Source organism: Somniosus microcephalus, chromosome 24 (genome assembly GCF_052327205.1).
Source record: "Somniosus microcephalus isolate GS21.2 chromosome 24, FLI_Smic_1.0, whole genome shotgun sequence".
Classification (NCBI taxonomy): domain Eukaryota; kingdom Metazoa; phylum Chordata; class Chondrichthyes; order Squaliformes; family Somniosidae; genus Somniosus; species Somniosus microcephalus.
This window is the reverse complement of record NC_141010.1, coordinates 58,058,218-58,074,287: the sequence shown is the minus strand read 5'-3', so window position 1 is coordinate 58,074,287 and position 16,070 is coordinate 58,058,218. Positions and strand designations below refer to the sequence as shown.

At 43.2% G+C, this 16,070-nt stretch overlaps 1 protein-coding gene across 1 annotated transcript in view; it reads right to left on the bottom strand.

The window, feature by feature from the left end:
* Window positions 1–16,070, bottom strand: part of map3k3 (mitogen-activated protein kinase kinase kinase 3) — a 161,020-nt gene that overhangs the window by 117,783 nt on the left and 27,167 nt on the right. The window contains exons 3-4 of the mRNA XM_085966637.1: window positions 13,582–13,703; window positions 13,426–13,466 (exon numbers count right to left, since the gene is read on the bottom strand). Coding sequence (XP_085822763.1) covers window positions 13,426–13,466; window positions 13,582–13,703 — 163 coding nt within the window. The remainder of the gene's footprint in view (window positions 1–13,425; window positions 13,467–13,581; window positions 13,704–16,070) is intronic.

Genomic DNA, 16,070 nt, shown 5'->3' with positions numbered 1-16,070 from the left:
TGGGTGGAATCAGCCAACACAACACCACCAACTTGCATTTATATACCACCTTTAACATTCCAAAGTGCTTCACAGGAGAGTCATCAGACAAAATTTGACACGAGCCAGAGAAGGATATATTAGGACAAGTGACCAAAAGCTTAGACAAAGAGGTAGGTTTTAAGGAGCATCTTAAAAGAGGAGAGGCAGAGAGGTTTAGGGAAGGAATTCCACAGCTTCAGGCCATGGCAGCTGAAGGCACACCAGCCAATGGTGGGGCGAAGGAAATCGGATATGTGCAAGAGGCCTGAATTGGAGGAACGCAGAGTTCTCGGAGGGCTGTAGGGCTGGAGGAGGTTACAGAGGTAGCAAGGGGCGAAGCCATGGATGAGAATTTTAAATTTGAGGCGCTGCTGGACCGGGAGCCAATGTAGATCAGCAAGCACAGGGGGGATGGGTGAACACAACATGGACAAGGATTCAAATCTTCTGATCTATGTGGTTCAATATCATCAACCTACTGACCATCAGAATTTCCATCCTAATTATTTTTGCCTTTACAAAAAGGTATACGACGACACGTATGCTCAAATTAGCACAAACATTCCAAAGTCCTTTCATCTCTTCTTTCCTGGCAGTTTACGTTTGATGCTTCCAAATGGTAAGGAAAGGTTTGCAGAGTTGCTGCAATTAACTGGTGTAATTACTTTCAGTACGCAAGGACTGAATGTCGGAATTATTACATGCTTCAGAATAAGTCCTGAACTCCTGCACACAGATCATGTGCTACTCAATGCTGGGCTTTGTTTTCAAGTTCATGTTTTTTATGATGTTCCTGAGCCCCAGTTCCTTCCATCTACCTTACATTTCTGTGGTCAGATACTGGCATCCTTACACAAACCACAGTGCCTTTTTCAAACTTATCACAATGACTGTGGCAATCGGACTCATCTACCAACATCACACTGGACAATCACTAGCCATTGTGTAATCTGTGCACTAACATCCAATTTAGTTTTTTTTCTAAATGATCCTATCAGTCCTATAATTACATACAACACAACTGAGCAAAGCACTCAGACTATTTTCCGACCAAGGTATTTCACAGACTTGGCACGGAGTCACATTGAATCAAGCCTCTGAAAAACTGCAAAATACACATTCTTTCATGTAAAAACATTTGCAGTGTTAGTCTACAAACGAAGCAAAGTTTAATGCTGAATTACAAAACGTAACTAACTGTACTCTGAATATTCAAGTCAGGTTAAGCATGTTTTGTTTAAAGCAAATAGGACCGAATACCTGACTTTGATGTGAGTTCCACCCCTTAATTCTGAAGGCATTCACTTTCTCAATGCGGTCTGTATCCACAGGCACTGACTGCTCACTGGCCATCCCATTGTCAGTGTTGGTAGGCTCTTAAGTCGTGGGGCAGTTGGGGGTGGCGGGCGCACATCACATACAAGCCCAATTCCATTCTCATCCAATATCCAAGCACTTTACAACAAGATTCGTGCTCTATCTTCGGCCCCAGCCCAAGGCAGCACGGAGATAAATTCTAACATCCCAACTGTTCTCGTGGTTCGGATCATAGCTGAAATCGAATCTGGCATCTTCTACTCTGTATGACTCAGTGCGACATCATGCGGTGCCCTCACTCACTCAATCATCAGGGAGATCAGCATTTTACAGTAACAATAGTTTTACACAGCCAAAATGGTTGAAACTACGTAATGCAACAGCACACAAAGACTGCAATTAGCAGGGTACTGGAATGATGTAAGCAAACAAGCCAAAACAGTAACGACGCAGTCTACATTACTTGGGCATCGATCTTTCTGCTCCCAGACAGTGAAAATATCACTAATTGCAGTGAAACCTGCTACTATGATTATGGCTAAGCACCACATGGCAAATTACAGACAGGGCTCCACAGCAGATCAGTGCTGTTGCTCCATTACAGAGGTTAAGTTGTGGGGAAAAAAAAGACAAGTCATGTGTCAATAGCATCTGCAGCAATCCTGATTTAAAGGTCCGTCACGCACTTGAAAAATTCCTGCTCTATCAGAATGCACCAAAGCTGGTGCATAAAGACTATTTGCATCCTTAAGGGATGAAAAAACAGATGGCTCATATTTCTCCTCCCTGATCTCATCCCACTGCTACAGCTACACCTGTCCATATATTGTCTGCCCATTTCTTCTGACTTTAATCAAGTGAGATGACAACTTCTCTGCCCCAAATAATTCTCGCCTCTTGTTGCCCTGATCCTTCTGAGTCCCGAGAATCACAAGATATGATTTTTTTTTTTTTAATTCATTCTTGGGATGTGGGCGTCGCTGGCAAGGCCAGCATTTTTTTGCTCATCCCTAATTGCCCTCAAAAAAGGTGGTGGTGAGCCACCTTCTGAACCGCTGCAGTCCGTGAGGTGGAGGTCATATACTTATTTGTAGCGGTTTGTAGGGCAGTTAAGAGTCAACCACACTGCTGTGGGTCTGGAGTCACATATAGGCCAGGCCGGGTAAGGATGGCAGATTTCCTTCCCTGAAGGACATTAGTGAAACAGATGGGTTTTTACGGCAATCCGCTAGTTTCATGGTTACGCATACTTACTTTTTATTCCAGATTTATTTAATTACCGGAATTTAAATTCCACGACGTTCCAACCCCTTAACACAGCATGTAATGGTTTAATTGACTCCAGAGTTTGTCCCTTCATTAACCTACACCAAAATCCATTTCCACTCTTGATCATTCTCAGTGTGAAAAACCTCCTGACATCAGTCCAAAATTTGCCTTTTACTAGTTTGAACTTCGGTCACCACCACAAACTCTGTTCCCTAGCCAGCGACTCCATCCCACTCCCTAACAACTGTCTGAGGCTGCACCAGACTATACGCAACCTTGGTGTTGTGTTTGACCCCGATATGAGCTTCCAACTACATATCCTAACTTCAAACTAGCAGTGCTCAGTAGGTCCAGCGCAGCCGGCTCACCAGCTTTTAAATGGAAAAACCGCACATGTGCAGAATTTTGAATGGGCCGCGCAGCCCCTAAAAAATTAGAGGGAACATTGCCTACAACCCTCAGATATCTGCGCTCCTCCAATTCTGGCCTCTTGTACATCCCCGATTTTAATCGTTCCACCATTGGCGGCCGCGCATTCAGCTGCCGAGACGCTAAGCTCTGGAATTCCCGCCTTAAAGCTCTCAGCCTCTCTTTCCATGCTCCTTAAAACCTACCTAAAACTTTTGTTCATCTGCCCTAATATCTCCTTGCGTGGCTCGGTGTCAAATTTTGTTTGATAACCCTCCTGTGAAGCGCCTTGGGACGTTTTACCAGGTAAAGGCGCTACATAAATACAAGTTGTTGTTGAAGTTGTCCTACACTCATGCTTTAGTAGAAAGTAGTTTTCAAGATCTATCTTTACATATAGTTCAATATCCTGTAACCATCTATAAGGTCACCTCTCAGTCACCTCCTTTCAAGGGGGAAAAGCCCAGTTTCTTCAATCTTCTGACACTGGAATCAACGTCTGGCTTTTCTCTGAACAACCTCCTGTTTTCGAATGTCTTGTGATCAGAAATGGCCACAGTAGTCAAGATGTAGCGTGACCAGTGCACTGTACAGTTTGAGCATGCCTTCCTCCGACTTAGCCTCCACTGCTCTGGTTATATATTTCTGCATTCTACTTTCTTTGTTAATTGCTGCTCCTCAATGTCAAGTCTACTAAAGCCCCTGTATTGGTGTTTATCTTCCACACAAGCTTGCAGATAAACTTGCAGAATGAGCATATGATTGGCAAATGAATTTCAACATAGATAAGTGTGAAGTGTGTGGCAAGAAAAATAAGGAGGTCACATATTACTTGGAAAATAAGAAGCTAAATGGGGTAGAGAAATGAGAGTACAAATACACAAATCACTAAAAGTAACGACGCAGGTTAATAAGATTATAAAAAAGCAAACCAAGCACTCAAGTTTATTTCCAGAGGGATAGAATTGAAAAGTAGAGAAGTTCTGCTAATCTTGTATCATAGGGTAAATAGGATCAGAGAGATTAACGTGTGGCTCGAAGACTGGTGTGGGAGAAATGGGTTTTGATTAATGAGGCACTGGCACCAGTGCTGGGGTAAGAGGGAGCTGTTTCGTTGGGACGGGCTTCACTTGAACCACGCTGGGACTAGTGTCCTGGCAAATCAAATAACTAGGGCTGTAGAGAGGGCTCTAAACTAAATAGTGGGGGGGGAGGGTTCAGGTGAGCAGGAATTTAAAAAGTCAGAGAAAGGAGAAGGCAATAGAGCAGGGTAGCGATAGGGGTAATGGTAACCAGAGTGCGACAGGAAGGGACAGAACGTATAAAAATAAGAGTGCATCAGAAAGTGGGGGCAAAGCACGGAAAAATAGTAAAAAGACAAAATTAAAAGCTCTTTATCTGCATTCGTAACAAGATAGATGAGTGGACGGCATAGATATAAATGGGTATGATCTGATAGCCATTACAGAGACGTGGTTGCAAGGTGACCAAGGCTGGGAATTGAATATTCAGGGGTATTGGGAATTTTGGACGGATAGACGGATAGGAAAAGGAGGTGGGGCAGCTCTGCTAATAAAGGATGAGATCAGTGCAATAGTGAGAAATGATATTGGCTCAGAAGGGCAAGGTGTAGAATCAGTTTGGGTGGAGATAAGAAATAATAAGGGAAAGAAGTCACTGGTGGGCGTAGTCTATAGGCCCCCCTAACAGTAGCTACACTGTTGGACAGAGTATAAATCAAGAAATAATGGGAGGCTTGTAAGAAAGGTACTGCATGGTCGATTTTAATCTTCATATTGATTGGACAAATCAAATTGGCCAAGGTAGCCTCGAGGAAGAGTTCATAGAGTGTATCCAGGATGGTTTCCTAGAACAATACGTTGTGGAACCAACCAGGGAGCAGGCTATCTTAGATCTGGTACTGTGTAATGAGACAGGATTAATAAATGATCTCATAGTAAAGGATCCTCTAGGAAAGAGTGATCATAGCATGGTTGAATTTCAAATTCAATTGGAGGGTGAGAAAGTTGGGTCTCAAACCAGTGTCCTGATCTTAAATAAAGGCAATTACAAAGGTATGAAGGCAGAGTTGGCTAAAGTGGACTGGGAAAATAGATTAAAGGGTAAGACGGTTGATAAGCAATGGCAGACATTTAAGGAGATATTCCATAACTCTCAACAAAAATATATTCCAGTGAGAAGGAAAGACTTTAAGAGAAGGGAGAATCATCTGTGGCTAACTAAGGAAGTAAAGGATGGTATCAAATTGAAAACAAAGGCCAGAGGATTGGGAAATTTTTAAAAATCAGCAAAGGACGACTAAAAAAATAAGAGAAGTTGGATTGAGAGTAAACTAGCAAGAAATATAAAAACAGACAGTAAGAGCTTCTACGGGTATATAAAAAGGAAGACAGTAGCTAAAGTAAACATGGATCCCTTAGAAGATGAGACTGGGGAATTAATAATGGGGAACAGGAAACTTTGAACAAATATTTTGTATCAGTCTTTACGGTAGAAGACATTAAAACCATCTCAATAATACATAATCAAGGGGCTATAGGGAGGGGAGAACTTAAAACGATCACTATCACTAAAGAAAAAGTACTCGGTAAAATAATGGGACTAAAGGTGGACAAGTCCCTTGGACCCGATGGCCTGCATCCTAGGGTCTTAAAAGAGGTGGCTGCAGAGATAGTGGATGCATTGGTAGCAATCTACCAAAATTCCCTGGATTCTGGAGAGGTCCCAGCGGATTGGAAAACCGCAAATGTAACGCCCCGATTTATGAAGGGAGGGAGACAGAAAGCAGGAACCTATAGACCAGTTAGCCTAACATCTGTCATTGGGAAAATGCTGGAGTCCATTATTAAGGAAGCAGTAGCAGGACACTTAGAAAATCATAATACAGTCAAGCAGAGTCAGCGTGGTTTTATGAAAGGGAAATCATGTTTGACAAATTTGCTGGAGTTCTTTGAGGATGTAACAAGCTGGGTAGATAAAGGGAAACCAGTGGATGGGGTGTATTTGGATTTCCAGAAGGCATTCGATAAGGTGCCACATAAAAGGTTACTACACAAGATAAGAGCTCATGGGGTTGGGGGTAATATATTAGCATGGATAGAGGATTGGCCAACTAACAGAAAACAGAGAGTCGGGATAAATGGGTCATTTTCTGGTTGGCAAACAGTAACTAGTGGGGTGCCACAGGGATCAGTGCTGGGGCCTCAACTATTTACAACCTATATTAATGACTTGGATGAAGGGACCGAGTGTACTGTAGCCAAATTTGCTGAAGATACAAAGATAGGTGGGAAAGCAAGTTGTGAAGAGGACACAAAGAATCTGCAAAGGGATATAGACAGGCTCAGTGAGTGGGCAAACATTTGGCAGATGGAGTATAATGTGGGAAAGTGTGAGGTTATCCACTTTGGTAAGAAAAATAAAAAAGCAAATTATTATTTGAATGGAGAGAGATTACAAAATGCTGCAGTACAGGGGGACCTGGGGGGTCCTTGTGCATGAAACACAAAAAGTTAGCATGCAGGTACAGCAAGTAATCAGGAAGGCAAATGGAATGTTGGCCTTTATTGCAAGGGGGTTGGAGTATAAAAGCAGGGAAGTCCTGCTACAATTGTACAGATGTAAGAAGTCACACAACACCAGGTTATAGTCCAACAGTTTTATTTGAAATCACAAGCTTTCGGAGCGCTGCTCCTTCGTCAGGTGTTGTGTGACTTCTTACATTTGTCCACCCCAGTCCAACACCGGCATCTCCACACCATGACAATTGTACAGGGTATTGGTGAGACCACACCTGGAGTACTGCGTACAGTTTTGGTCTCATTTAAGGAGGGATATATTTGCAAAGGAGGCAGTTCAGAGATGGTCCACGAGGTTGATTCCGGAGATGAAGGGGTTGACTTAGGAAGAAAGGTTGAGCAGGTTGGGCCTATACTCATTGGAGTTTAGAAGAATGAGAGGTGATCTTATTGAAACAGATAAAATACTGAGGGGGTTCGACAAGGTAGATGCAGAGAAGATATTTCCCCTTATGGGGGAATCTAGAACTAGGGGGCGTAGTTTCAGAATAAGGGGTCGCCCATTTGAGGAGGAATTTCTTCTCTGAGGGTGGTAAATCTGTGGAATTCTCTGCCCCGAGAGCTGTGGAGGCCGGGTCATTAAATACATTTAAGGTGGAGGTAGACAGATTTTTGAACAATAAGGGAGGGATGGGTTATGGGGAGCGGGCAGGAAATGGAGCTGAGCCCAAGATCAGATCAGCCATGATCTCATTAAATGGCGGAGCAGGCTCAAGGGGCCAAATGGCCTACTCCTGCTCCTATTTCTTATGTTCTTATGTTAAACCTTGGTTAAACCTCACTTGGAGTAACGTGTACAGTTTTGGTCACCATGTTATAAAAAGGATATAGAGGCAATGGAGAGGGTGCAAAAAAGATTTACAAGGAGGTTATATCTATAAGGGAGGGATGAACAGGCTGGGTCTCTTTGGGGTGACCTAATAGAGGTCTTTAAAATTATGAAATGTTTTGATAGAGTAGACACAAGAGTGTTTCCACTTGTGGAGAAGAGCAAAGCTAGAGGCCATCAACATAAGAGAGAGTCACCAAGAAAACAATTAGGGAATTTGGAAGAAACTTCTTTACCCAGAGTGTGGGGAGAATGTGGAACTCGCTACCATGGAGCAGTTTAGGCTAATAGTATAGATGCATTTAAGGGGAAGCTAGATAAGCATATGAGGGAGAAGGAAATGGAGGGTTATGCTGATAGAGGTAGATGAGGAAGGATGGGAGGAGGCTCGAGTGGAGCATAAATGCCGGCATGGAATGGTTGGGCCGAATGGCCTGTTTCTATGCTGTATATTCCATATAATTCTAATTCTATGTAAGCTCTCAACTTCACCCTCTGCTAGTTCAATACTATTCACTGAGCAGTTATGTTGCTCATTTTTGCTCATTTTTTCTTCTGTGTAGAATTTTACACTTGTGCGTATTAAATTTTAGTTGCCGTTGTTCTGTCACTTCCACATTTGTTCAACTCAGTTTGCAGCTCCTGAGCTGCCTCTTCAGAATCAATTGCCACTCCTGGTTTAGTATAGTCTGTAAATTTAACCAATTTCCATTAAATTTCAGAATACAAGTCATTAGTGTAAATTAGAAACATTAGAGGTCCCAACATCCATCAAACCAAAAGCCTCAGTGTAAGTTCCATGACATGGTCTGCTAATCCCAACTACCCTGCCAATAACAGGCTTGAATAGCCTCTTGGGATTCTTGGCCTGGTGCTTGTCGAGACTCCATTAACTCCGGTCTTGATTTATCTGACCTTTCAATGTTGCTCTTGATTAGTTTAATCCCATTATAAATAATTACAACAGACCATTCAGCCCAACTAGGCTGTATTGGTGTTTATCCTCCACACAAGCAATCGTCCTAATTCCATGTGCCCTTTAACCCCTCTTGCCTTCAACTACCTATCGAACCTATTCTTAAATGCTGACATAGTCTCTGCTTCAATCACTAACTCTGGTAGTGTATTCCACAGCCCCTCAACCCTCTTAAAAAAAAAAAAAAGTTTCTCCTCCGCTCTGTCCTAAATCTCTTACATTTAGTTTTATATCTATGTCCCCTTGACCACTGTAAACAGCCTGTTACTATCTACTCTGTCTCATCCCTTCATCATTTTAAACACCTCTATCAAGTCACTCCATACTCTCCTGTATTCTAACAAAAACAGCCCCAATTCTTCTAGTCTTTCTTCATACCAGGCAGCATCCTAGTTAATCAGCATTATACCCTCTCTGTTGCCTCAACATCCTTCCTATGGCATGGAGCCTAAAACTGCACACAGTCTCCAACAGTGATCTTACTATGATTTTATATAGATTCACCATTACATCTCAACTTTTATATTCTACAGCTCTTGCCATAAACTCCAGTATTCCATTAGCCTTATCCACTTGATGCTTTTAATGCCTTGTGACTCGGAACCCACAAATCCCCCTGCTCTTCCACATCATCCAGCCTTCCCAAAGTACAATTACTTTGATTTTTTTTTCTATCAAATGTAACCCCTCACATTTACTGACATTGAATTCCATTTGCCAATTTTCTCTCTCTTATCAATATCCCCTTGCAGTTTTCTACGGTCCTCAATGCCTGATTTACAATGCCTCCGAATTTAGTATCATCTGCCAATTGGGACATCGCTCCCACTAGCCCTAGATCCTGGTCAGTTATGTACAGTGAACAGAAGCGGTTATGAACTTGTACAGTCAGTGCGTTATTGATGCAATGCTATCTTTCTGTATACAATACGTTCCTCATTTCTCTTTAATTAATGTCTTTATTTTTCTTTCCACACTCTTACTTTTGCTCGCTTTCCCCCTTGCATGTTGTAGTTAAATTTACATACTTCAAAAATGAATTGTAAAGAAATGCTCAGTTTGCTCCTGCACCGTTACAACTCACTGCATATCCCTACTGAGCCCGAGTACTAAACAAGCAGCAGATTCACAGCACGCACCAAATGTAGCCTCATATCCTGTCCAAGAAAACTATAAACTAAGGACTAAGATTAGTGGTGAAAAAAAAAATCACTGCTAGCATATACACAATGCTGATCTGGGGTCAGTACGCCAAGCAACAGATTTGTTTTTTGGCAGACATCAGTTAAGAAGATTTCTAGCTTCAACTGCACATATGAAATTCCACAATTAGCTTTATCTGATCTTACTGGCAAATGTCCATAAACATAACTCTGCAGAAACAGGCTGGAATAATGATTTGGTCAACCAAGGTCTAAACTGTTCAAAGAAAGCAATATCATCAGCCTTATGTAAATCAGCGCATAACAGTGAATGCGGCGTTCCATGTTAGCGGGAGTGCATCGCTGCAACGCTTTGCATCCGGTCATCTGACACTGCCTCACTGTGGCTGCTTTTATCCTGCACTTGACTGCATCATTAAACAGGGATCTTGGCAACAAGCTCTGTAAACAATTACTGGAACATCTCCCATGGCATTGCTCACAGATAATGCAGGCTTCAACTAGCGAGGTAAACTTCAGATTAAAACCCAGCATTTTCCTGGTCTATAAGCTTCAGCTACTCACTGAGTAAACTCAGCCAACAGTGGAATTTTAAATAATAAAAAAAATGGTTATATAAGATTAAATGTGCATACAGGAAACTTTTGATTTACCGGCACCTAAATAACTGGAAATCTCGGTTAACCAGCAAAATTCAGGAGTAGGTTCAGGTAACTTTTATTACTTTTTTTACTCCATTTGTTGCTGTGCAAGGGTGTGGCTGCAGCTGTTGCTAAGCTACAGAGACGCTTGCAACTTGTGCCCACTGTTCTGAAGCTGTTGCTAAGCAACAGGGTTTGTTGCTTTATACGGAGCTCTCAGCTCCGTATCTTTTACTATAGCGTTCGGTTATCCGGAATTTTTGATGAACCGGCACCACGTCGGTCCCGTCCGTGCCGGATAAAAAAAAGTTTCCTGTATATAATAAGTTGTTTTGTACATCAGGTACTCTTTAGTGCAAGAAAGAGTCACACTGCAAAAGAAAGAAAAGAAAAACTTGCATTTATATAGCGCCTTTCAGGACCTCAGGACGTCCCAAAGCACTTCACAGCCAATGAAGTACTTTTGAAGTGTAGTCACTGTTGTAATGTAGGAAACGGGCAGCCAACTTGCACAGTGAGCTCCCAAAAACAGCAATTAAATAAATGACCAGATAATCTGTTTTAAACGTTGGTTGAGGAATAAATGTTGGCCAGGACAGTGAGCACTCCCCTGCTCTTCTTCAAATAACGTGTGATCTTTAATGTCCACCTGAGGACAGACGGAGCCTCAGTTTAACATCTCATACGAAAGACGGCGCACCTCCGACAGTGCAGTGCTGCACTAGAGTGTCAACCTAGATTTTGTACTCAAGCCTCTGGAGTGGGACTCGAACCCACAACCTTCTGACTCAGAGGAGTGTGTGCTACCATTGAGCCACAGCTGACAGTAACACTGCAGAAATGTCACCTTCGGTTACTGTCAACAGAAGAGCGCGCCAAATATCTTCAGCGATCAGTAGAACTAGAAGCAGCTAGAAAGCAAACTTAATGTGTTGGTGTGTCACAAAGCAGAGGGGCTAAAGAGATTCTAACTGCCCCATTTTAAAAATGTATAGTAGCTTCAATCCCAGATTACCATATTTATAATTAAAGCAGAGATGATCTCAAATGCAGCACCTCCCCCAGCTGAAGTTTTCAAAAGTCAGCATGTAAACCAGATGGCCCTGCGACACAACTGCGCTCGAACCCGTCTTTCAGTCCAGGCCTTGAATGACATTTGCATTCAAGCAGTGGCCAATGTTAATCAGCCTGGCAGCGTCAGTGGAGATAGGGAGCCCGGCTCGGGGGAAGGAAGTGAGGGCTGCACCTCAAGTGACTTGTCAGCATCTTCACTTCCACCTCTCCACACAGCATCATTAGAGAGTCCAGGATGTGTGAGCCACACTAGACCAAAAATGGGACAATTTTTTTTAGAAAACAAAGTAAAAATGAGCACTGGTAGGTATCAGAACATCCACTCAGCTTTAAAAATTTACCCCAGAGTCACAGGGTGGTGACAGAACCAAAGCAAACAACCAGAAAGGAATAGTTTGTGCAAATTCAAATACAGGAGAAAAGTGGAAGTGCCCGATTAAAAAAAAAGTGTCAGCCAGGTATCTGTTTTGCATAAACTCATCACCATGCAAAAGGTCCCAAATAAAGCCAATTGGAAGTCGACATCCATGTGGGGGTTTCTGGCTGCCCTACTTGGAGTGCACACACTCTCCCCATGGGGCTTATCCATGCTCAGAGAGCTTAGGCACAGCCAAGTCATGGGAACCCCAAGTCTGTGCAAGGATACTGCTGGAATTGATCACTGTAGAGCTCTCGTAAGCTTCCCATTGCTCGTTTAGCTAGGGCCACCTTAACTGCTGGAGCACTGACTCGCAGGGTTACCCGGAGCCGAGTGGACCGAATCCTGGCCCCCAATAATAAATCGACCGCTCCAGCTTCCATTAGTGAGCCAGACTGACTGGGCAATCATTCACTGTGCCTGGAGCACGGCGGACCTGCCTGGTTCAGGTAATAGTTTCCCGAATCTACAATGAAGGATTGACTTGGTTCCAAGTTTCTATGGGAACCAAGGTGAATTTTCAGCAACAGCATTAGCTGGCACTGTACGATTAGCGAACTGGGTCTAGGCTACCTGCGGATTTACCACTTGGTCCTTTGGCAGCTTCTGGGTGGGAGCAGGAAATGCAGTGGGGAGCCGTTCCATAATTGCCCAGTCTCTGCAGCTACTTCTGGGATTTTCCCACCAGTAGCGAGGCTGAATATGCCCAGGGATTAAATGTTAATGGTGGAATACATCATCCATCGTATCTACCATCATTAACGCCTTAGCAACACCGGGTGCCAGGAATGCAGTTGCACAAAAATCAAGGTGCATTGTCATTGCAATCAATCACACGAGGCAAAGTGGTATATTTAAAAAGATATCAAGCTTATTTTCTTCATGGTGTGGAGATGCCGGTGTTGGACTGGGGTGGACAAATGTAAGAAGTCACACAACACCAGGTTATAGTCCAACAGTTTTATTTCAAATAAAATTGTTGGACTATAACCTGGTGTTGTGTGACTTCTTACATTTATTTTCTTCAGGCAGCATTGCCGAGCACACTACACGGAGGGAGGTGCCACAGTGATTAACCTCTCCCCTCCCTACCCCCACCCAGGGAAGGTGATCTACCTGGACTGTACATAGCACCAAAAGCCCGTCGCAAAAATTAAAACGAGCCTGAGCGTCAGAGCACTGACAGGTGAAAAAGCTGCACTGCCACTCATCCAGTGGGATTCATGCCGGATCAGAAAATCTGGGCCTTGCTCCCAAAATTAGGTAGTAAACCAGATTGCTCCCAATACTCCAGCAAAGTGCAGTAAACAGTGAACTGTAATCAATAGAACACTAGGAAACAGAAAATGACAGTCTAACCTCAGTAACACAATGGAGCAGTGTTAAAGGTCAGCAAAGTGAAGGCAGTGCTGCAGAATTGTACAAGTCAGCCTTTATTAATCAAGGAGAAAATGTCAATTTCTGTAAACAGTATACGGCACTGGTTGAGTGTTGCTCCAAACCACTGGCCTTTCATATTATCATGGGGCACAGCCTGACTTCAAAACAGAATACACGTTAAAGATTCCTAAAAAAAAGTAAACCTGGGAGTAGGAATCACCCATGCTTTGCAGTCTCCCATTCAAATTATACACGATATACACTGGGCATTTGAAAGTTGCAGACAAAAAATGTCATGGCTTAGATTACCGACACTGCAAAATCACATACCTTCTTTCACCATTATGTTCAAACTTTATTCGAATATCATTCTGCAATGGAATGGAAATGTTTTGCATTAATGAGTATGATTTCCTGAAGTCATGTAAAGACGTTACTTCAATTCAAACATTTAAGACTTGGTCCATTTCAGTGCGCTCCTCTCACCTGCTTGTTGGCGTGGACACTGGCTTTGCTCTTCACGCTGTCGTAGCCGCTCATTCGGCTCCTTCGTCCCATTTGCAGGGCGACCAGGTCCTTCATGATGGACTTTAAAGCTTCCTGCTCATCTGAGGAGTTAAAAGTGAAATCAGAGTTGTAATGCAATCCGAAGCTATAAATGATTATAGTATCTTACAGCACAGGAGGCGGCCATTCGGCCCAAACGGTCTGTGCCGACTCGTTGCAAAAGCTATCCAATTAGTCCCACTCCCCTGCTCTTTCCCCAAAGCACTGCAAATTTTCCCTTTTCAAGTATATATCCAATTCCCTTTTGAAAGCCAATATTGATTCTTCTTCCACCACTCTTTCAGGCAATGCATTCCAGATCGCAACTTGCTGCATAAAAGAAATTATCCTCATCTCCCCTTTGGTTCTTTTGCCAATTATCTTAAATTTGTGTCCTCTGGTTACTGACCCAACTGCCAGTGGAAACAGTTTTTCCCGATTTACTCCAGCAAAGCCCCTCAATTTTGAACACCTCCATTAAATCTCCCCTTAACCTTCTCCGCTCTAAGGAGAGGAATCCAAGCTTTTCCAGTCTCTCCACAACACTGAAGTCCCTCATCCGTGGTACCATTCCAGTAAATCTCCTCTCCACTCTCTCCAAGGTTTGGACATTCTTCCTAAAGTGTGGTTCCCAGAATTTGACATGCTTTAAAATCAACTTTTGCTCTTTGGTAGACATAGAATTTTACAGCACAGAAACATGCCATTCGGCCCAACGGGCATATGCCGGTGTTTATGCTCCACATGAGCCTCCTCCCACTCTACTTCATCGCACCCCATCAACATAACCTTCTATTCCTTTTTCCCTCATGTAAGTATCTAGCTTCCTCTTAAATGCATCTATGCTAATTGCCTCAACCACTCCCTGTGGTAGTGACTTCTACATTCTCACCACTCTGTGAAGAAGTTTCTCCTGAATTCCTTATTGGATTTGTTAGTGACTAATATTTATGGCCCCTAGTTTTGGACTTCCCACAAGTGGAAACGTCATCTCTACGTCTATCCTTTCAAACCCCTTCATAATTTTAAAGACCTCCATCAGGTCACCCCTCGGTCTTCTCTTTTCTAGAGAAAAGAGCCCCAGCCTCTTTAGTCTTTTCTGACAGTTGTATAATTTATTTTCCACAATTTGTAGAGCACTTCACATATAGGTGCGGCTGGAATTCACAAAAATGATTTGCAGCAGCACCAAGACATTTATATTAGTGCGATTCTGGCAGTCAGCACATGTGGAGATAGCATCATTTGAACGGTTCAGTTCAGCAGAATAACATTCTGAAGTTATATATGAAGAAACAATTTATATTTATATAGTGCCTTTAAGGTAATAAAACATTATTTATTTTATTAAATGAATTAAATTAAATGACTCATTTGTTGCTGAATTCAAATGCATGCATGGATTTAAAATTGACAACGACAAAAAAAAAGAGTAGCCAGGCCCATTGCAGCATCGGCACATGGTGTCGGAGTGCCGCTTCAGTCCTCTGCTCAGTTAGTCTCAGCAACGCTGCTGCTGAGGGGGACCAGGCAAGGGCCCTTCATAGGATGGAGGGAGAACAGCCACCAGGTCACACTGTATCCCTCCCAGCAGCTAGCTGAAGTGCAAGTCACCTGCAAATGTTTGCTGGGACAGTGTAGAGAGGGCTTTACTCTGTATCTAACCTGTGCTGTACCTGCCCTGGGAGTGTTTGATGGGACAGTGTAGAGTAGCTTTACTCTATCTAACCCGTGTTGTACCTGCCCTGGGAGTGTTTGATGGGACAGTGTAGAGGGAGCTTTACTCTGTATCTAACCCGTGCTGTACCTGCCCTGGGAGTGTTTGATGGGGACAGTGTAGAGGGAGCTTTACTCTGTATCTAACCTGTGCTGTACCTGCCCTGGGAGTGTTTGATGGGACAGTGTAGAGGGAGCTTTACTCTGTATCTAACCCGTCCTGTACCTGCCCTGGGAGTGTTTGATGGGGACAGTGTAGAGGGAGCTTTACTCTGTATCTAACCTGTGCTGTACCTGCCCTGGGAGTGTTTGACGGGACAGTGTAGAGGGAGCTTTACTCTGTATCTAACCCCGTGCTGTACCTGCCCTGGGAGTGTTTGATGGGACAGCGTAGAGGGAGTTTTACTCTGTATCTAACCCGTGCTGTACCTGCCCTGGGAGTGTTTGCTGGGACAGTGTAGAGGGAGCTTTATTCTGTATTTAACATGCACTAAGTGAAAGCATGCCTTTGGTATAATCTGAGCTGCAACTTCCTGTACTCTCCCTATCAGCTCAAACTTCTGAAACAGGCCAATACGCAAAATAAGCCAATTGATGATTTTTTTTTAAAAAGAGGAGAACCAATCAATGTCCTGATCAATGCTATCTTACTCGAGTGTTAGATGTAGCTTTGAGGTCATTTGCATGTGTCAGTGTACACACAACAGCTGTGT